Source organism: Crocodylus siamensis, chromosome 1, assembly GCF_052110815.1.
Source record: "Crocodylus siamensis isolate JL-2025a chromosome 1, ASM5211081v1, whole genome shotgun sequence".
NCBI lineage: Eukaryota > Metazoa > Chordata > Crocodylia > Crocodylidae > Crocodylus > Crocodylus siamensis.
The window spans coordinates 79,933,359-79,955,226 of NC_143395.1; the positions used below are offsets into that span (position 1 = coordinate 79,933,359).

General features: G+C 50.8%; 1 protein-coding gene across 1 annotated transcript; it reads left to right on the forward strand.

Moving 5' to 3' along the window:
- Positions 1–287: 287 nt before the first annotated feature.
- PRDM13 (PR/SET domain 13) lies at positions 288–12,753 on the forward strand. The gene is made up of 6 exons (XM_090030554.1): positions 288–301; positions 5,395–5,524; positions 7,338–7,469; positions 7,557–7,677; positions 11,453–11,607; positions 11,662–12,753. Exons 1-6 carry the CDS (start codon positions 288–290, stop codon positions 12,751–12,753), a joined length of 1,644 nt encoding a protein of 547 aa, XP_089886680.1.
- Positions 12,754–21,868: the final 9,115 nt, after the last annotated feature.

Below are 21,868 nucleotides of genomic sequence, written 5' to 3' on the forward strand. Positions count from 1 at the left end.
CTCCCCTCCCCCCCCCCTCGCCGGCCCCTATCCTTGTCCCCCACTTGCCAAGGCAGGGCCACTTGTCACTCAAGCCAAAAATCCACTTGATTCAAAGCCAGGCCTCCACCCGCGGACGCGCTCCCCTTGCATGCGATGTACAAAGCCGCCCTCCCCGCAGCCTTCATTTTATTTCTGTTTACTTTTCCGGGAAGATCCTCCAGGTCTTGGGGTTTTTTTAAAGCTGATTTTCTGCTAGGCTTTGGCTTGCGGGCACCGGAGCTGGAGATGCCTGTATCATCCCTAGGATGCACGCAGCAGCGTTTGTGCAGGTTGGGAAAAAGAGATCAAAGTGTTTGGTTTTTTTTCTCCCCCCACTGCCCCTGGCCAGAAGTGCTGCCTCTGTCTGTCTGCGAGCCGGTGCAAGGGTCCTGGTCGCCACCCCAGCAGGGTCCAGGGATGTCTCCGCAGCTTTCTTTCTAACCATCTTTTCTCAGGAGCTGTCACGAACATTGGCTGCGCCGGCAGTCCCACAGAGAGGCATTAGCCCGGTCATTTTCTGTGTCTCTTTTATTTCCTCAGTTTCTCCCTGAAATCTTTATAAATCTCCTTTCGAGGGAGAGGGACCAAGCGGGTGGAAGTCTGACTACAATGAGACCTGAGAATTTCTGTCACTCGCTGCATATGGTCCTAAGTGCTTTAATCCCAATTAGGGGCGGCTGACACCCGGTCCTATTCATCCCAATCAGCTCTTGAATACATTTGCCTAGAAATGAACTTCACAAATAGACTCTCTCCTAAATGTGCCCAACAGCAAGGAAAATCGAATTGAGGCAGGGGCTCATTCTAAGGCGATCGCGGGAGAAAAGGTATGAATTTATAAGGTACACCGAAACATTGCAATTCAGCAACAAGTTTACTGACTTTTATTTGCATCATGTCAACCGAAAGAACCGAGAGATGCGCTGGGGGCTGGAGGGGAGGCGGAGAGGGGGGAGGAAGGAATCCGGTTAAAAGGCAACTTTAGACAGACTTTGAATACTTTATGTGGCAAATTTCGCTTCCAGTTGAAGCCGAGTTAAAACACAAAAAGGCAAACAACAATTAAAATAAAAACCCAACCCTCTGGGACACTAACACTGGAAGTTTTAAGTAGCACTAACATGTATTTGAATCCGATCTTGGAGGAAGCCTGCAATTAAAGAATAAGAATCCCAAACTGAGATCATGTCATCTGCTGGGGTTCCCATACCGTAATTACTATTCAAAAGCTGCTTTAATATCCCACCCGCATCTCGTCTGCACCGCACAGCTGGTTAGGAGCTTTCAGCCCCGGTTGTCGCGCTCCGCCAATGGTCCTCGCTGGATTGCGAGCGTTTATTATTAATATTGCGCTGCAAGTGCTGGCGTCACGAAGCCCAGAAAGAAATGCGGTAGATCCGGACAAATTATGAAGCAAAACTGTGCATTGATTTTCTAGAGCAAATGAAAAAAAGAGTGTGATTTGAGAAGGCATTTCTGGCCCCTGTTAAAATTGTGTTTTGCTCTGAGCCGTGAAAAAGTGCTCGGGTGTGACGTAGATCGCCGAGCTCTACAGTCAGCGTGTGGAATGTGATGTAATAAGTCTGTGGCTAAATGCGCTCCACCCCCCCCCCCCAGTCTTGAAATGTAACGTTTCATGCCGTCGTCTCCAATGGGAAACTACCAGCGGGTTTCCCGGCTGCAAGGTACGGGGGAAAAAAGAGGTCAGATCGGGAACTGGCTGCTTCATTTTCCTGCGAGAATATCGACTACTGAATGAACTTGCAGCATTTTGTTAAAGCATCCTCTGTGTTTCTTTCCGACATAATGAAGCTGGCCCTGTATACAGGCATTCATGCTGGTTTGAATGTAATGTTGAACCTTCTCTGTGCTGGAGCGGTTTGATGGTTTGAATGGAGCTCCCTGGTGGGACATTGCTCTCTGCAACTGTGCCTCTTTGGACGACTGTTGTTCCTTAACATTCATGCCTCATTATGGGGCAACCTGTTAAATCAAAAAGAGCACTGTGCCAAAGTGTTACTCAGGGGCATTGGCAGTTCAGCGGTGGGCATTAAATAAGAGCTGCCGAGGAAAATATCTTTCATCAAATCTCTGGGCAAAAGTTATTTCACTTTAATGGTGCTTCTCGCAGCCCGGTTTAAGTCTATAAAAGCGATAGTGGAATGTTTTGATTGAGCCTAAACATTGTCTTTGAATAAAGCTGAAACCATGTAATTAATGTGTCTTTTTAATAAGGGACAATACAGTCGTTCAAGCTATTTAATTTCATTTAATTTTCCATCCCATTTGCTCCAAAGGCTGCTTTTACTTTTAACACCCGGCCTTTCATGCTGCATCTTGCTCCAGTGGGCACATTAGATCGGTTTCACCCTTCCTTTTTAGGGAAGGAAAAATAAAAGAAAATGTGGTTCCTTTCCTCCTTTGTGGACAATTTATTTCACTTGGGGAACTTCAACTTTGAGCCACAGGACAGAATAAAAATTGGAGAACTGGTGTGAATGCTTCCAGAGCAGGGCTTTTCTTTTCTTAGTGGATGGGAACCAGCCACAATTGGCTATATTAATAAATAACTTTCCTCACAGTCGGCCTTTACATGGTCCTATTGATAAAATTGTTCGCGTGTCGTTCACGCTTTTTGACTCATTAAGGAGGGGACTGAGCGGCTTCCCAAATGGATCAGTAGGATACCTTGGCGCCTTAAAAGCCCTCTCCCTACCTCTGCAGCGCTGGCAATTTAAACTGGGTGTCATCCTAAAGTCGCCAGGCCAGAGGTTACAGGGACATGTTCATGGCTTAAATTTATTGCCCTCGACTTCTTGTTTATCCTTTCCTCCTATTCATGCTGGTGATCAAAGAGGTCATCTTCAGTTCCCCCCCCTCCCCGTCCCTGCTGCAGTCCAGGCTACAGTGGCTAGTAAAGAGAAAACAAATCTTCTTCCCCATCCCCGCCTTGAAGATGCCCCCCAGCACTGCCAGCCCGAAGTCGGGAGGACCAGGATCCTCCCTGACTCCAGGCCAGGGGCTCACGTTGCTTCCTTGCCCGTCGGGTGTGCGAGTAAAAGTCCCTTTCTCCGTGCTCAGCATCCATTCAGCCCCTGCCCCGCACCTCGGGGCCAGGGGGCTCTGGGGGTCGGTCTCCTTACCCCTCTTCTGCTCAGCTCTCGCTTAGGCCAGTTTTCTAAGTTAGCTGATCCCACGGGGCCTGATTCTGCTTTCCCGCGGCATCCAGGATCCACTCCTTTAGCCAGGATCTCCAGATAGAAACTATCCCGGGCCAAAGGCGCTTGGCTCCGGGTCCAGGCGTGCTGCCGCCCGCCCGTGCAGCTTTGGAAAAGGGTACTGCTGCAACTGCGGGAATGTCCCTGGATGCACAACTGCACCCGCACGTCCCATGGCAGGTTGAAGCAGCCCCCATAGACGGCTGCGGGCGGCTTTGATCGCTGCCCGGGCAGACGTGCGGTCCCAGCTAGCACCCAGCCCCATGCAGTTGTATCTGTCCCCGCACAGACTTATTTAGCCAGAGCAGATTGAGCGACCTGATTTCACATTGACTGTAGTTTCTCTGGCACTTTTACCCCCTCCCCTGTCGGGAGGTGCCACGGCCGGGAAGGGCGAGTGTTTCACGCCTGCTCCGAAATACGAGCTTGAACACTTCAATTCTCTGCCGATCGACAGCAACCTGCTAGGAGAGAAAATGCGATCCCCTGCGTAGCAGCCAGCCCATGATCTATCGCCTATCGTGAGACGCAGCGAAGGAGGAACAAGTGTTGCTGCTAAGAGCTTGCTTTTCTAACGCTTCGGATTGCATTCTTGATCAGGTCTCGACAAAAAATAAAATAAGGAAAGCAGCGGAGGGTGGACCCCCTCCCCCCACAAGTATATTAACGAGGTGGGTGATGGCACGAAAGCAAGAAATGTCCAGCCGCCTCCTATTCGAGATCAGCATCCCGGCCAGGAGGCAGAAAAAACCCTACCTAAAAGGGAGAGGGGTAAAAACACAAATTGGAGCTCCTTTTAGCTAACACGTGTGCATCCCGTTTTCTGTGCCAGACCTCCAAAAACCCAAGGTATTCCCCTTCCAAAGACTTGTCCTTCCTTCCCTGCCCTTCCCTTCTCTCGAGCTGCTCTTATGAGCTGGACGCCCTTCTTGAGAACTGGGCTGTACCCCCGTGCGTCGTGTTTGGTTCATTAAAACGGTATTAACACTCTTCAGAGAAAATACAGGTCGTTTTGGAAAAGCAGAACACTTTCCATGAGACACACGGGGTTATTTGCATTTTTTTCACATCCTCATTTTTAAAAGTAGCACTCGCAAAGGGTAATTTTGCACATGGGGCAGGGAGGTGGAGAGGGACTAGGCACCAGGGGTCTCGTAAGATCTGCCGTAACCTCTAGGATATTGCCATGTCTGTTAACGTGTGGAGCCACCTCCTGAATTTCCCTACTAACACTAATAAAACCAATCCCATTGCATTGGCAGATGCAAGGCTTGGTGCCTTCAAGGAGCAGCAATGGTTCATATTTCGTGTCATTCATCCATGAAGAAAGTAAAGTTAAGGATCAAAGCTGAGCTAAATAGATGACTGGCCTGAAACCAATCTACTCACATGGTAATACGGCCTTTTTTTTAAGTGTAGGTATTTTCTGGTGTTTTCCCATCAAGTACCTGCCCAATTTCTGTATGGCACACGCCAGGAATCAATAGAAGTTAACAAGTCCTCAAAACATTCCCCATCTCTTTGTTTAATCTCCTTTACAATAAAGCCAAGGGAAGAGAATTAAAAATCTTTGAAGTATATTAAACCTCAAAAGAATCAGCCAAGTAGACTTAAAATAGTCACTTATTTTCCAAAACTGGTTTGTCGAGGAACAATAAAAGGAAGCAAAATTTATGGAGAAATTATACAGTGGATTTGTCACTTAAAATATCGTAACTGTCTCGGGGACAATACCCCATGCTGAGGATTAATGGTCCCTCCAGACCTTTGATTCACCAGCGCCTTTTCTTTGCCCTTGACAAATTGGATTTTTAGGAATGGGAAGGTCGCCTGGACCATTGTTCGCTAGCCATTCAAAGTGCTTGATTATGCAGGAGGGCTAGGGAACGGCTCCATGTGACCCTCTCGGAGGGAGCTGTGCAGCTGCTGGGAGAGCGAGACTCTCTCACCAAACTCTGCGCCCTGGAGCACCAGCGTGCCAAGGGGTACCCCTCCTGTTCCCATTGAAAAGCCGGCGTGCACACACCGCCGCGTCACTCTGCGGGCGGAGATACGCCTGTGTTCATCCCTCTCTCTGCCTGTCTCTGTCACTCCAGCCCTGTTAAGTAGTTTGGGTTCCTGATCGCTTATACCCAGAGGCAGCAATGCAAACCAGCCGGGCTCCGGCCATCAGCGTCAATGCAGAAAGCTGCATCCCGGCCGGACTGCGCCTCGGTCCTGTGCCGGGCGTCTTCAAACTGGGCAAGTACCTGTCAGACCGCAGGGAACCAGGACCCAAAAAAAAGGTATTTCCTTTGGGCTCTCCTGCACCGCTGGACCTGGCTTGATCAGGGGGATCCGTGCTCTGGAGAAGAGGCTGCCTTCTCCTCCCTTCGTCCTGCCTGTAGAGCCAGCCCAGGTTAAACCCAGGGAAGAACGGGAAGCTTTTAGCCAGTGTCCCGAGACTGCTTCCTCCGCTTCGGAGCTTGACGGCATTGGCTGGAGCCTCAAGCAGCCCTCCTGGCCGGCTCCCTGCGCGGCCGGCTGCGGAGACCAGCGGACGTGCCTGCCCCTGAGCTCTCCGTTCAGCGCAGGCGAGAAGAGGGGCTGGGAGCCGAGCATCTCCCGCAGCCGGGCTGGAAGCGGCTCGCCTCTGGCTCTAGGTGGCGGGGCGCCGCGCGTGGCAGGTTCGCGGGGCGCTGCTCCTCGCCCCCACGGGGCTCGCTGCCCGTGCCCGTGCCCCCGCGCTCCGAGACGCCTGCTCTTTCTCTGCCTGCGTGCGGGCTGCAAGCTGCGGGGCCGTGCGGGCGGCCTCAGCCCCAGCCATGGTGGACGTGACGGTTGCTGCACCCCCTGGTTTTTAAGCGCCCGGCTTTGGGTTTTACAAGCATCTTTTTTTTTGTTCCCCCTGGGCAGCGTCGGGCCCCTGCCCTCCTTCCCCAGGACCCCTTGGGTTTCCAGCTGCCGGGCAGGGCCAGGGCCGTGGGGGCAGGGGGCGCTGGCAGGCAGGACTCGGGGGCAGGGAGTTGCGCCCATGTCCCAGGTCCCGGCCCGGCCCGACCCGGCGGGCTGACCCCGCGGCCGGCGGCGGGCGCGTGTTGAGCCTTGCGCGGGTGCGGGGCTCAGGCCGCTCTGCCAGGCCCCCGGTGCGGAGCTGGCTCATGCGTCCCGCTCGGCTCTTGAATGCCCTTTAATTGCTTTTAAACGCTCTGCCAGGCCCCTCAAATTTATCTCTCATCTGGCTCCGTTGGTTGCTCTCTGCAGACGGCTTTGTTCCCCTGACTTTTATTGCACGGTCGTTGAGCGAGCGGGCACTTCATTTCCCCTTTGTGCGGCGGAGCAGATTATGAAGGATGGGACCACAGAGGCTTCAGGGCCAAGCAAAGATCCCTCCCCCGACACTCCCTCCCCTCCCCCCCTCCTTCCTTCCCCCCTTTCCCCGCGGCTCTCCGGGGCTCTGGGCACCAAAGGGCGATGGATGAGTCCGGCTGGGGCCTCGGCCCGGTCCCTCTCACCTGCGCACTCCCAACCTGCCTGGATGCGTTGCTTGGCCAGCAGAGCCCGGAGAGGATCCTGCAGCCTTGCACGGCCCTGGGGAGATACTCCCGGAGCAAAGGGCTCTGCCTGGCTGTAAGATCCAGACCGCAGGGCAGTGGCGGCCTTAGGGTTGCTGGGACCCTGGGCGAGCGCGTCGCTGGGGCCCCTTAGAGGCTTAATTTTGATTACCTGTGTAGCGTGGGACTTTTTAAAACAGTCTTTGGGGAAACTGTATAAATAGTCGAGTGTTAAAATGCAAATAGAGCCACTTCCTTGCAAAAGTTTCTCCCCCATTGTTGCAAAATTTTGGGGCCCCCTAAAGTGTGGGCAGTCCCCCGGTTTGCCCTCCCCTAGGGCCGCTTCTGAAGGGGGGCACGCTCTGGTCCTGCCCACCTAACTGCCACCCTCTCTCCCTCCTGGCTCAAACTGTCGCTGCTGTCGCCAGACAGTCGTCCAGCCCCACTGGAAGTCCGTGGCTGAGCAGAGGGCGCCGGGGTGGGCAGCGAGGAGGGGGGCCAGGCTCTCTGTTGTGTGGCTGCGCCTCCCGGGCTGGCACTGACCGCGGCTGCCCCTGTGTTCTAGGTGCGGATGGTGAGAGGGGAGTTAGTGGATGAAGCCGGCAGCTCCTCTCTGGAGTGGATAGGGTTAATCCGGGCTGCCAGGAGCTCCCAAGAGCAGACACTGGAAGCTATTGCGGATCTGCCAGGAGGACAGGTATCTCCCTCCGTCCCGGGCGGGTGCTGAGCGCTGTGGCCGGGCATCTGCCCTGCCAGCTCAGGGCGCTTTCTCTCCTTCGCACAGATCTTCTACCGGGCGCTGCGAGACGTGCAGCCGGGGGAGGAGCTGACCGTCTGGTACTCCAACGCCCTGGCGCAGTGGTTCGACATCCCCATCACCGCCACCCCGACACACGACGAGAAAGGTACCCGGGCAGTGCCTGCGGCGGGGGGCTCCCCGGGCCCTGCCTGGCAGGGCTTTGCCCCGACCCCAGGGGCTCTTTCCTCCCCCCCACCCATGGAGCACGAGCAGCCTCAGTGTGATGAGCAGGGATCCTAGTTTTCTCTGATAAAGAAACAAATCCCGGATATTTTGGATTAGGACAGGAACCCCAAATCCACATTTCCCCCATGATTAAAAGGAAACCATGCTATATATCTATATCTATAGATATATTAGTGGTGTTTCCTTTTAATCACAAATAATGTGATTACATCTATATCTATACCTATAGCTATAGAAATAAGTAATAGAAATAGTAAGCCGTTCCCTAGCCCTCCTGCATAATCTATATTCCTGCCCTTTGGGCTGGGGGCTGGACTCGATGATCTTCCGAGGTCCCTTCCAGCCCTAATGTCTATGAAATCTATAGAGATGTAATCACATTATCTGTGATTAAAAGGAAACACCACTAATATATCTGTATCGATAGATGTAGATATATTAGTAGTATTTCCTTTTAATCACAGAGAATGTGGATTTTGTGTTACTTTTTTAATAAAAAACAATTGGGGCTTTTTTTTACCGGAGAAAACCAGGATCCCTAGGAAACCCCAGCCCCTGCGGGGGGCAGCCCCTTTAGATACACCCCCCCCAGACACGGGGATTGGGACCCCTGCTCCAACCCTGCCTCCAGCTGCTTCTGCTGGCTCTGAACACGTGTAAACGTCAGTGGGACTGTGTTCCGCAGTGCTTACGGACCAGGATCTTACGATTCCGATAGGGGAGGGAAAAAAATACCCCAGCTGGAAAGGCCCTGGCTTAAGACAACGATTCCTCCTGCACGCACAGCCGCCGATCTCAGAGCACTCCAGCCAAAGCCTCAGACTTCATTTCCATGTGTTAAATTAGGGACGATGCCCAGCTCCTCTTGCGTGGTTTGCAATGGGGACTGGCCAGCGTATACCGACCCAAATGCTGTCCTAGCGAGGTTATATTCACAGTGGCTTCAGAAATGAGTGCCCAGCCTTGGAGATCCCGTTTGATGTGGCCATAAATTTGAAGCTGGGCTTGCGATCGAGACATATCCTAGAGGCTTCAGCGTCAGGGGATCTTTCCAAATGTGACGTAGGGCCACAATGCCGCTGCGTGTCTGTCGTGTGCTCAGCCTCTGGTAGCTAGCGGGTCTGGGGGCCGTGGCCGCAGGATTGCCTTCACAGGCCATCCAAGCCAGGGCTGGGTCGTAGCGAGGATATCACGCCGCTCTCTGCGGGGACATGGCAGGCATCAGACTGACGCTGGTTTTGCAGATCGCTTTTGCCCAGGATTTCCTCGGTGACTCTGCTGTCCTCAGAGCTGCTTAGAAACGTTATACCGGGCAGATTAGGTTAGGCTAGGCGACCGACCCCAGAACAAACGTGTTCCAAGGCAGCGCTCCAGGGTTACAGCCACACTCACTCACCACCCAGCATAATATATCCCACTGAAGTCCTGAGGCATAAGAGCCCCATCCTGCCGGGTGCTGAGCAGCAACTAGCAGTTACTCAGCCCCAGCTGGGACAGAGCACTTGTAAAGGAATTCAGGATCAGGCCTGTCCGCGAAGTTAAGAGGAACCATTACAGTAATGCGGAGCACCGCTAGTTTATGCCACTCGCACACCCAGGGAGAGAGAGAGTGAAGTCCCTAGTGCACTGACACAGGTTCTGGGCCAGTTCTTTTTCGCAGCTCTTGAGACCGAAAGAGGCTTCTGACCCGTGGAGGCTAGCAGCATTTGACCAGTTGTAACAAAAAATAATGCATTGGTGAGAAGCCTCTGTTGTACCCAACCGCATTAAAGGATGAAATGTTGGGGCGTTACTAGCTGTCACCTTCATTTCCAGTTGTGGGGAGGGATCAGTTCCCCAGGAAGAGGAAGACAGCGGAATCTGACCCGCTGTGAGACATTCACTTAGCATGTTCTATGCTACTACTAACTATTATTATTATTAAAAAGTGACTATAGACTATCAGCAGCAAACTTTTTCAGAAGACAAGCTATTTCTCAAACGCCAGCGCTGCACTTTCGAAGGCATCGGTGCAGTATCAGAATAGAAGAAATGGAGCAAGATGTGTTAAGTGACTAGTTCTGAGGCTAGCATCCAACGTGGGAAGGCATTTCTCCTTAGCTGTTTGTTTGCTTCGTTACAGACGATCTAGTTCCAGGCTTGACATTATAAGCAAGGCTCTTTTTAACAGAGTAGGGTTGGAAATAACGAGTTTGCCGTAGTGATGATCAGTGTAGACTGCTGTATGTTTGCATTGGCAGGAGGTTTAGGTGGTTTTTCAGCTACTCCGAAAAGAGTACGTAGCTTCTGTGGAAAGAGCCACGAGGCAGAGGCTTCTGTTAGGGTTGGTAGAGCATGGAGCTGCGAGCTTGTCAGTAATTAAAGCTAATTCACCTGTATCTCAATGCAGGCTAATAGGATTACTGCAATGGTTCGGTCTCACGCTGCAGCTGAACAATTAGGGCCATGGCTGGCACACTCCTGCCTCTCTCTCTCTCTCTCCAGCTCAGACCAACAGAGCGAAAAAGCACACACAACCTCCGCTTTTAAATTCCAGCATGGATCTATAAAGACCACCTACTTCAAGGAGAGCTAGAGCGAGTTCTGCATGACAGAAACCACATAATGCTAAACATCATTCACTGCGCGCTGGAGTGTTGCAGGGAGGAGAGGGGCTGGCGCGGGGAGACTTTTATTTTATCCCGAAGGATGCTGAATGAATGCATGCATGAATGAATGAATGAATGGACACCGGTTGATTCCTGCACCAAATGCCATTTTAAAAGCCTGTTTAGTGGGCTAACTCAATCAGCGAGAAGCCAGCCACTTATCCCACCCTGTTACACTCTCTTCTCTCTTTGGCTTGAGGTTACATTTCTTCCGGGGTGGTGGGGGGGAGGGGGTTGAACCCTATTTCTAAAACAGCTCCGCTTGCCCTTGTTGATTTAGCCTAGGGGCGTTTGCCCCCACATCACACCTGCTACTGCCTGCTCGGACCCAGCCCAGCGCTTTAATACGATCCTAGCCACCTCAAAATGATCTGCAAGTATTTCACTTGCTCCCTTCCTCCGATCCGCCGTTGTTCTAGCGGCTTGAGGAGAGCATTCGTGCTGGCCGATGCTTTGCAGCTCGCCTTGCCGAGCCGATGCAGTTTAATCGCCGCACACGTGGAGCTGTGGGCTGAAGAAAGAGCCCTTTAGGACCCCCCCCGTTTCCTGCAGGGAGCCTATTTCAGCGCTGATCAAACAGGCCGGGGCGTTTAAGTTATTCCTCACGAGGGGATTCCTCCCCAACCCCTCGCACTTTAAAGGAGCATGAAGCCATAACACAAACATGGGCCATTTCGGTTTGTTCCGCTTCAGGGAAGCCTAAATGTTTCGGGCCGGGGAGGGGGGGCACCCGGGGCATTGTCCTTTGAAAAGGAGCCATTGCATATGGCCCCTACGCATAGGAAGATTGTCTGGCCGGGTAATGAGGAGCTCATGATCATTAGACCGGCCTTTGTTCGGCCGAGCCGGCTCCCTGACATACGCCACCGGGGCTGCGAGCGCCAACAGATGGGCCCGCGACAGCCGACTCGAGGCCCCAGCTGCTGTCCCGTCCCCAGCCCATGCCACCACCTCCGGGGCCCGGCCCGGGCCGGCTCCGGGGCGCGGGGGGAGGGCGGAGGGGGCCGGAGCGGGCCCGGCGCTGACGGCGCGCGCGTGTCTCCGCAGGCGAGGAGCGCTACATCTGCTGGTACTGCTGGCGGACCTTCAAGTACCCCAACAGCCTGAAGGCGCACGTCCGCTTCCACTGCGTGGTGCCCGCCGGCCGGGCCTTCCTGCCCGCCGAGCCCGCCTACAAGCCGGCCGCGGGCGGCAGCAGCAGCGCCCAGCCCGCGCCGCCGCCGCTGCCGCTGCCGCCGCCGTCCGCGCCCCTCAAGGCGGGGCCGCTGCGGCGGGCGGCGGCCAAGGAGGAGCAGGAGCGGGCGCTGGACATGAGCCTGGGCGCGGGCCGCGGCCCCGGCGCCTTCCTGGGGCTGGCGGGGCCCGGCCTGGCCTTCCACCCAGGCGCCCGCTCCGCCTTCCGCCCGGCCGGGCTGGCCAAGGCGCAGGCCGACGAGCCCCGCGGGCCGGCGGGCAAGGCGCTGAAGGCGCTGCGGGGGCTGCCGCTGCTGCCCGCCGCCGCCGAGGGCTCCGCCTTCAAGCACGTGGAGCGCGGGCCGGGGCCCGGGCGCTACCCGGCCGTGCCGGGCGGGCTGGCGCTGGAGCGCTTCCCGCTGCCGCCGCTGGACGGGCTCAAGCCGTACCCCGGCGAGTGCGGCCTGCCGCTCGTGCCCTTCACCGTGTACGGCGGGGAGCTGCTCTACAGCGCGCCCTACTACCCGCTCAAGCTGCACCTGGGCGGCCTGCTCAAGTACCCGGACTCCGTGCCCTACTTCGGCGGGCCGGCGGCGGCCGCGGGGCTGCACCCGGCCGAGCTGGGCTCCCTGGCCAGCATCGACCGCGAGATCGCCATGCACACGCAGCAGCTGTCCGAGCTGGCGGCCGACAAGAGCCGCGCGCGGCTGGACGGGCTGCAGGCGGCGGCGGCGGCGGGCGGCGGCGCGGCGGGCGGCAAGGCCAAGACGGGCCACCTCTGCCTCTACTGCGGCAAGCTGTACTCGCGCAAGTACGGCCTCAAGATCCACATGCGGACTCACACGGGCTACAAGCCGCTCAAGTGCAAGGTCTGCCTGCGCCCCTTCGGCGACCCCAGCAACCTCAACAAGCACATCCGCCTGCACGCCGAAGGCAACACGCCCTACCGCTGCGAGTACTGCGGCAAGGTGCTGGTGCGGCGCCGGGACCTGGAGCGGCACGTCAAGTCCCGGCACCCGGGCCAGGGCCTGGGCAAGGCGGCCGAGGACAGGGGCGAGGCGGGCTACCCGCGCCAGGAGCCCGACCAAAAGACTGACAACGAGAGCGACGTGGACGTCTGCTTCACCGACGACCCCAGCGACCAGGAGAGTGGCAGCAGGAACCCCGATCAGTGACGGGGCGGGCGCTATGTGCCTGGGGCGGCCAGGGACGCGGGGTCGGTGCGGGCGCGGAGGTCAGCGGTGGGGCGGGCGCTCCGGACGGGGGGGGTCACTGCCTGGGGTGAGCAGGGACGCAGGGATCAGTGTGCGGGGGTGACCAGGAACGAGGGGGGCGATCAGTGTGCGTGGGGTGATCAGCGACGGAGGGATCAGTGTGTGGGGGATGATCAGGAACGGGGGCCTCACTCTATTTGGGGTGACCAGGAACGGGGGATCAGTGTGTGTAGGGTGATCAGGGACTGGGGGGATCACTTTATTTGGGGTGATCGGTGACAGAGGGGTTAGTGTGCGTGGAGCGATCAGGAATGGGGTGATCACTGTGCGTGGGATGATCGGGGTGGGTGATTAGTGTGTGTGCAGTGATCAGCGAGGGGAACCTGTGCGTGGGGGGCGGGAGGGCGATGTGGCTTCCCTGATCCATTTCTGCCTAGGCAGAGGCTGCTGTATTTAAAAGGAAGCGGGGTGGTGGTGGGGGGGTCTTGCAACAAACCCACCGCCCAGAGGCAGTGGAGAGAAGTGCGCGCTTGCTTCTATCCACCGCCCTCCCTGGATGGAGCAGGCGTCCGGGCTCGGGGCTGGCAGCCGACTCCAGGCGGGGCAAGCCCTGGTGGTGCCGGAGCGGCCACCTCCCTCCCTCCCCCTTTCGCTCTCTCTTTCTCTCTTTTAATATCGTTACCTTTGTGTGGAGGAGATCGTGCCTTTTGGAAACACTTCTTTTCTATGTAATTTCTTTTTGTTCCCGTCGCTCGTGACTTGCCTTCAGACCTTTCCGTACGAACAACGGCCCCGGTGCTGCAGATGTGCAATGGCTTCGGGCCGCCCCGGGGCGAGGCACAGGACCCCCGCCAGCACCGCGCGGCCTGGGGCAGGCACCCCCCGTTTGATCCAGTGGCAATTATTTATAAGAGGTTTCTATTTGAGCCACACGTGTAAGATAACTGTGGAGAGCATGGATCTCAAAACAAGCACGCGCTGTATCATTTTAATGAATACGCACTCTCTGTTCGGTAGACTACAACTATGGTGTATGTTTGTTTTATAATGAATGATGTACAGTGGGTACAGTACTTTGGTCTTGGTTCCAGTTTGTCATGCCATTTTTTTTAAAAAAAAAGAAAATAAAACTTACTGACAAACTACCGCTTGTGTAGTTGGTCACTCAGGTGTCTTCAATACCTTCCCTTTTGCTTTGAACCCCCACCGATGGCCTCGGAGTCGGGCCCTTAATCATCTTCAGTGGCTTTTGGCTCAGGGCCTAAACTGGCTTGGCCTCAGACTATTTTACCGCTAACAAGTATTTGGGTGATTAAACTAGAATAACTATCAGCTCTATTTTGTGCCCCCACATTTTCTTTAATTCGTTTGTGTGTGTGTATTTGTTTAAAAACAAGGCCAAGTGTAGAAAAAACCTCATCGGTACAAGATGTGTATTTAAAGCTCTCAGGTGCTCGGTTAAAATTTGCAAACGCTGCTGTTTATAATCACCGCTGGTTTGACATTTTAGCAGAGAAAAGCGCCGATTTCTATCCAGACGGCGTGAAACAAAATTGGCTACAAATTGAACTCTGCAGAGAAATAATGACACTCCCTGTGTCCCAAGGAAGACGCACTCCTGGGGGGGGGGGAAGGGGGACAGTTTATTAACCCTTTAGTTTTGCTGGTGACCGCTCCCATTGAAAGCAACACCGCACCGATCTTTGTGCTATGTTGACACGCAGGCAGATGGGAAAGAAGGGGCAGCTCCTGTCCCGCTGGGGCCTGACCCTAACATTTTATTTTAGGGGAATGATTTTCCGCCCCGACCCATCTCACTCCTGCCTACCCAGATGGGTCGGAAAAATTGGGATCTACAAGAAGGTCTATTTCTAATACAAGTAAAGAGGCCAACGTAAACCCACCGGACTTTTAATTAAGTTAAGCGTTAGCACCCAAAGAAAATAACTGGATCCCTAGCCTATGCCATACACATGTCGGTGCTGAGCTGATGCCCTTGTGTACTTAATTCAACTCTGTAACAGGAGTAGGAAACAAAATGACAATATCCAGGATTGAATTCTTTCAAAGGAAATGTAGTCTTAAATTTCAGTTAAGTACTTCAAAAGTACGAGAAGCAACCAGGACTCGTGGTAGAGGTGATATCTTGTATTAGATCAACTAGATGTTGGCAAAAAAAAAAATCTTCTTCTTCTTGCAAATATATATATATATTTTGCGAACATCTAGTTGGTCTGATAAAAGATATCATCCCTACCACGAGCCCTGATTGCTTTCGCCTCTAGACCAATACGGCTACAACCTGGATACCTCAAACTGCCGGGAATGTAGGATGCCGGGCGTTTCTTATCATGAGGGATATTGTTTCACATTCAATGTTTCAAATCACGGCGGTTCTGGTATGGGATTTTTATCCTGCTCCCATGGGAGTAAAGGGGAAAGATCTGTCCCCTGGATTTAGAGGATCCCGGTGTTATTCCCAGTGATTTTTGCCATTAACCTCATTGGGAGCAGCGGGACCTGGGTTTAAATCGGACGCTTGCTGCGGGGGGGAGAGTCCCTCACATCTGGGTAGCACTGCACGGGGGGCCCGGCGTGCACTGCAAGGAGCGGGGCTGCGCATCTTCCACCCCCTGACTGCGTGTGGGGCATTGAGGGAGAAAGGAGCTCCCGGGGTCTAGAGCAGTAAAGGGTAGACGACCGGAGCCGGCTACAGGGATGATTCCCACGACTGTATCGGTGGAGCGTGGGTTTTCTTGAACAACAGAACACCATGGTCACCCTTTGGTCACAGCCCAAAACCCCAGCGCTGCCAGCCAGCTCTGCGGATTCATGAGCTGTGAACCTCCGTTTTAGAATGGGAGCAATCTCTGAACGGAGAAAGAAACCCAAGCAAAGCAACCCCGTTTTAGCCAAGCCAACCCAAACCCGCCCCGGCAAAGGAAAAACTCGAGCCACCGATCTCTTCATTTTCTGTCCCTCTAAAAAGGGGGAATGGATGTGTGCAAAACTGGGGCACGGGTGGAGAGTTTGAGTTGAGCTTTTTCAAAATCCATTCACTGTATAGGGCTGATGCTTTTTTTTTTGATTGGTGCGGCGAGCCGCGATCTCAACTCCCTCCCCTTTTCTCCCCATGAAATTTGTGGTGGGGCTGGCACATTTGAATACCACCAGGGCCATGTCTCTTAACAAAAAGGCGGCTGTCGATGTAGTTGTCAAAAGTCCCAGCGCAGACGGGGAGATACCAGCTCCCCTGCAAGTGTCTTGACCCCGCCTGCGATCAGCAGAAAGGGACGAAGGGACCGCACTTTTACGGGTTCCTCGCGGGTGGCTCCTGAGCCACGTTCAAAGCTGGGGCTAGTTTTTTTTTCCCCCAGCCCTGATGTTTGGCTGCCCCGAAGTACCTGTTCCTGGTGCCTGCTTATCTGAGCCCTGCCACTTCCCCATCAGGAAACTTTCCGTAAGCAGAAAGGCAGATCTGAGATCTCGACAGTGCTGTTAGGACCAGGCTACAGGAAAAGCAGAGATCCCCACGTGTGTGCTCCAGTACCCCCTCACTGGGCTGAGACGCAGCTTCTGATTTGTCCCTCCGAAGCCCCCGGTGGAAAGCCGGGCTGGGAGTGTGGACTCCGGTGCACCTAGTCACTTAAACAGCCGGAGGAGGCAGATCTGCAGCTCCGGGGCTGCAGCATCAGGAATAGCCGCAGCCGCAGCAGCTTTGCCCGCAGCCGGCGGAGTTCTCCCGGCAGGGATCGCTCCTGCGCCTCGCCCTCTGCGCTGCCCCTTCGCCTCCTGCGGGTTGCTGCTGCCTAACTGTCTGGAGAAGCCGAGCTGGAGGGATGCCCGGTGGTCTTGGAGGGCGACTTGTTTGCCAGGTGTCAAACCCTATTCTGAGAGCTCAGCGCTGAAGTTGCTAATGGTGACCCCCTGCCAGGAAGGGAAGAGGGGTAAATGGATGGGCCGTCTACACGTTCATTAATGCGAGATAATTACCGTGCATTAAGTTTAGTCCCTGTGAGTGCCTATACATGAACCCGGAGGCTGCTCCAATGCCCTGGAATTGCACTGGTGGAACAGACTCGATTCATCCAGTGGTGGAGCCTGGCAATTGCAGTGCTCCTGCTGCCTCCTTCCTCTGTCTATCAGTGTCCCTGTTACAAATGGGGCCGGGGGGCTCGAACTAAAGCTTATATTCTATGAGCTTTAGTTCAAGTGTCCCCACTGCCATTTTTAAGCATGGGGACAACAATATACGAGATATGGAGGTGCTTTAATTAGAGCCACTGTAATTAAAGCACTTCCCTCCCTCCCTCCCCCACTCTGGAAGCATAGGTAAAAGTGCCTTGTAATGACAGGTGCTAAACGCACCATAATTGGAGATATGAATGCTTTTTTGGTGACATTAGTGTGCATTAGACGAAGTCTACTGTGCATCAGTGCATTAGCATGTTTTTTGCCAGCTGTGCTAATGCACAAACTTAGTCTAATATGCATTAAGCATCTCGTGTAGATGTGCTGATGGGGTGTTTGTGCCCTCACTGAGAGAAGTTGCAGTCAAGGGCACAGAACAAAGTCCTCTTTGGAGCTTGTGATCTGAAGGCTTGACGTTGTTGAGAGCCACAGCATGCAAAAGGTTTATCTGTGTTAGTGTTAAAAAATGAAATTAGACCAAGTTCAGCAGCTGTCCCTGTGGCTGGGAGAAGGTTGAGGTCCACGGTATAGGAGAGGTAGTTTCTTATATAAGTGGTTTTGCCCTTGGCTTGGTGGATTTCAACTCATATGTTATTCCACACCTTTAATGTTTGGCCCTGCTTCCATTTGGTCCCATATCACATAGACACTGCACATTATGACGAGCTGATGCTGGTCAGAGTTCAAAACAGCCTCTTTATCACTTTATTCTTCCATTGCTATGCATTGGAAAAGAAAAAAGTTTGCTAGTGGTTAGAACTCATGACTAGAAATTAGGCCTGTCTTTTGTTTTTCAAATTGGTTACTTGTTTTCTCTCCTTCAAGGTGATGGGACTGAGGTGACCAGCTTTTCACATTTTGTTTTGTATAAAGAGGAGTAAGAGAGTGTTTTGGGGAGAAAATGAAGTGGGAATAATGAAAAGCTAAATAAACTGTTCTTAAATATAGATGGAGAATGGGCCTGAAATTCTGAGTTTTCATCCAAAAATGCATGGCTTGCAGATGCAGACATTTTTTATAGAAAAAAAATAACCTTGCTTGTCAACATCAGAATTTGTTATGGAAAAGAAGCTTTGATGGTCATTTTTTGACCAGTCCTAACCATGTTGCAGAAACGTCCCCAAAATTCTATATATGCTACCTGGTAATTTATTAGGTAGGGTTGAAAAAATCCATCTCATGGAGAAGTTGCAGTTCATAAAACTCTGTGATATGGTCTGTCTTTGATAGGAGCTCTGGAACATATCTTATTTTCTCACATACCACAGACTTGCAAATAAGATACTTTGTTTTGGGAAGGCAGAATGAAAAAAAAATCTGGAGTCATGGCTGAACACTGACCTCCGGGAACAGATTGCCTGCTTCAGGCAAAAGCTAGTTTTAATCTTCTCACAGCCAGTGCTGCATTTGTAATTCAGCATTGGTTGTGAGAGGGTTAAAACTGGACTCCGCCTCCGCTAAGTGCTGGGCTTGGAAAGAAGCAGATGGAAAGCATCACCTTGCCTCCATGCTTCTATTTTGGTGCAGAAATCACCTCCCCCCCGACATGTACCCCAATTCTACACCACATAGGAAAAATGTGAGTGTGGTATGTGAGGAAATATTGTAGTTGCAAGTTGACTATGGTATATATATTGGAAAGCAGCATAGATCAATGGCTAGGTTACTGTACCAAGCCATGGGAAAATGGGTTCCATTTTTGTCTTTTTCTTATGCCTGCCTAATGATTTTGAGCAAATTTCTAAGGTTCCCAACTTTGCATGATCAAACAAGTGATGTGATGTTGAGTACCTGCATTATCTATTGAAGACCATGACACTGGACAGTCTGAGATGCAGTATCAATTTCTATTGAATAAGATGATGGAGGTAATTTTCTGTAATGCAACTGTAGTTTGGTTTTTGGACTGTGGTTAATATAGTGATCAATTGGGACCTCTGGTACAAGGATTTGACTTTACTTATCTGTGTAAAGGATGTAGAGGCCTAAGGACTTATTGTTTTCACTTTGTGTTTTAAAAACTACCCTGTTAAAAATGTTACATGTCTTCCTGCTCTCCTTGATTTCACTAGAAGAAGCCAGATGGATAATACACTTGGAATGCCTGATATGGTATTTGACTAGAAATAATAATCCAGGTTGAAACTAGTTTGTTTCCAAATATTGCCTTTCCTGTGTTTATGGATCTATTAAATATTTTGCTCAGTCTTGGAAACTATTGCAAGTTTGAAAATGTGATGGTATTGTTAAACATCTGTTTATAGTGCTCTTATATCGTGATGCGAAAATGTAATATAATTTACTTTCCACATTCATAAGTGTCTTTGAATTGGTGTAGAAATTCATTGGAAATATGTTTGTTATAAATGCTTTACATTTGCAGTAGCAGTTAGGTTTACTTGTAAGAATGATTCACTTTATTGGTAAGCATTATCTTAAGGAAAAAAGCCCCGACCTAATAAATTGGGCAGAAAGCCTCAGGTGGAAATGTCTTTTGTGACAGAAGTTATGGAGAAGAAAGAAATCCAACAGCAGTTAGCTTTAGGTCAGGAAATAGTGAAGGTCAAGGATTGTTTTTAATCTTTTTGTTTTTTCCCTTAAAACCGGCAGAAGGAATGATTTTTAAACTTGTCTGTGAGCAGTTGTTTCCTGAATTATCACCTTAAGGTAAACAGGAACATGTCAAGGTCAGGTTCGAGCTTGCTTGAGTTCACTGGACCATAGCAGATAAAATCTAGGAGCAACAAAATGCTTTCAGGTATGTTCAAAGTCAATCCAATGAGAAATGGTTCCTTACAGCATGTCGGATTTTATAAACTTGTTTTACAAGGAACAGGAAAAAGAAAATCCCTTAGCAACAGAAAGATATAGCTGAAGAAATATGTTAGTATGTTTGAAGTACATGTTCATCTATATTTAATGTTAGCATTTTGAAATACTAAAGTTCAGGGCATATTTTGAGTTCCTTTGATTTTTAGTGTTATGTATTATTTGGTATTTTAAGATACAATGTAGGCTTTTATTTGTAAATGTTTAGAATATTTTGTTCTGCTACAAAATGAAACACTTTGAAAGGTTAATAAAAGGCTTATATTTTCGTTTTTTCACTTGCTTTTGTGTAGTATCACATGCTACTGATTTAATTTGAAACTCATTTTGTTTTGTTTGAAATAAAATTGCAATTTCATGAATGTGAAGGGTGTGGTTGGGTTAACAAACTATAATCTTTTCATTTTGCTACTGTTGTGGCTTCAGTGTAAATAATAAAAATGTGTGGGGGAAATAGAACCAGGGTATTCTTCTGGAAAAAAATTTGCACTCACATACTTGTGCTTATATATATTTTGCAGATTGTGAAATCTGCTTATGATTCATGGTCTTTTCATAATATATCATATAACTCTGGATCAGCAAAATGTCTTCCTAACAGACCCATTTTTGTCAATAAGACAGGGAAGGTGCTGCCCCGTGCAGAAAAAAAAGCTCAGTTCAAAACAAATCTATGCTATCTATCTGTGTAAAACATCCACCTTCCTACTTTCCAGCTCTGCAAACTACGTACTGCCTTTTTTTTCCATAAGCCCCACAGCTAAGGGAGGAAGGGGCTAGTTGGGGGTCAGGTGCACCAAAAGTGTGTGTGTGTGGGAGGTGCTATAAGCACTCATTAAACATTGTTCTAGACTCAGGTAAGAACAAATCCATATACCTCTGCAATTGTCCCCACTAATACTGCCTACAAATACCCAAGGAAAAAGCAAAGGGCAGCTGTTCAGTGATACCACCTATGCTTTACTTAACATCTTGGTAGCTACTATAATTGCACACTTACTTTTAAAAAGGAGTTTCAGAGTTAGTGTCCTACCTGCTGTTGCTTATTTTACAGTTGGCACATGCAGGAAATTGTGACTCTTCCTGTCTTTCTCTTTAGAAAAGTTTCATCATTGTACATCTACCCATAAAACTGCACACTTAAGAAAAGAAGACATCCTCCCCTCAAAAAACAAAACAAAAAGTCCTCACACTGTTGGCTATAAAAAGAAGACAGAGGCATATACAGATCAGTGAGGGAGCCATATACAATCGCTGACAGGACATCAATAACAATTCTATTCTACACTGAGGGCAGGATGTAGTCCACCTTAGTAATGTCCTTTTAGCCAAGAGTTCATGAGGACAACTGGACCACTTCTTAGCCCAAAATTCACAGGGTAACTAATCTGACATTTAAAACAATTGAAATGGGTATCCTTTAGCCTGATGTTGAAAGCAGCAGTTCTGAATGCCTTTTGGATGAGGAGAATATAGAAATCTAACCTTTGTTAACTTCTAGTTTGATTTAATGCTGGTCTAACTGTCAAAAGAAAGAGTTTAATATGTTGAATATAATCAGTGGTCAGTCAACCACTACTAAAGCACAGTGTGGCATACAGTCAGAGTAGACTGTCCAGTTTGTCTTGGATTAGAACTTTTTGCATTGGTCACTCACATTTCTTCACTTTTCAGTAGGATGGCCACGTTCAGCAGCAGGTCTAGAAATGTCAACTTTAATTACATTAAAATATAAATTTTCCAGTGTCTTGCTTTTGACTAGTTACTTCTACTTTGATTTGTGGACCTATCAAATCTGTGGACTTATATGATATGGTTGTAATTTTCTTTAAAAAAAATCTTGCTTATACTTATTATGTAAGTATTTCAATACGTGGGGCAATAGATTACAAGAGCAGCACTGATATTTGTATAGTTAACAGAATAATAGCTGATCGATATTTGTATAGTTAACAGAGTAATAGCTGATTGAATATGGGGGTGTTTGTCCTCTCACTTTCTGATATAGAAACAGCAGTTTCTAAAATTATTTTTATTTCTTCCCAAAGGAAAAGGC

Excerpts from the sequence above, each read along its gene's own strand:
- PRDM13 (XM_090030554.1), top strand. Across the intron at positions 7,470-7,556 it reads CGGATCTGCCAGGAGGACAG|ATCTTCTACCGGGCGCTGCG; the intron begins GTATCTCCCTCC and ends TCCTTCGCACAG. Across the intron at positions 7,678-11,452 it reads CCCGACACACGACGAGAAAG|GCGAGGAGCGCTACATCTGC; the intron begins GTACCCGGGCAG and ends GTGTCTCCGCAG.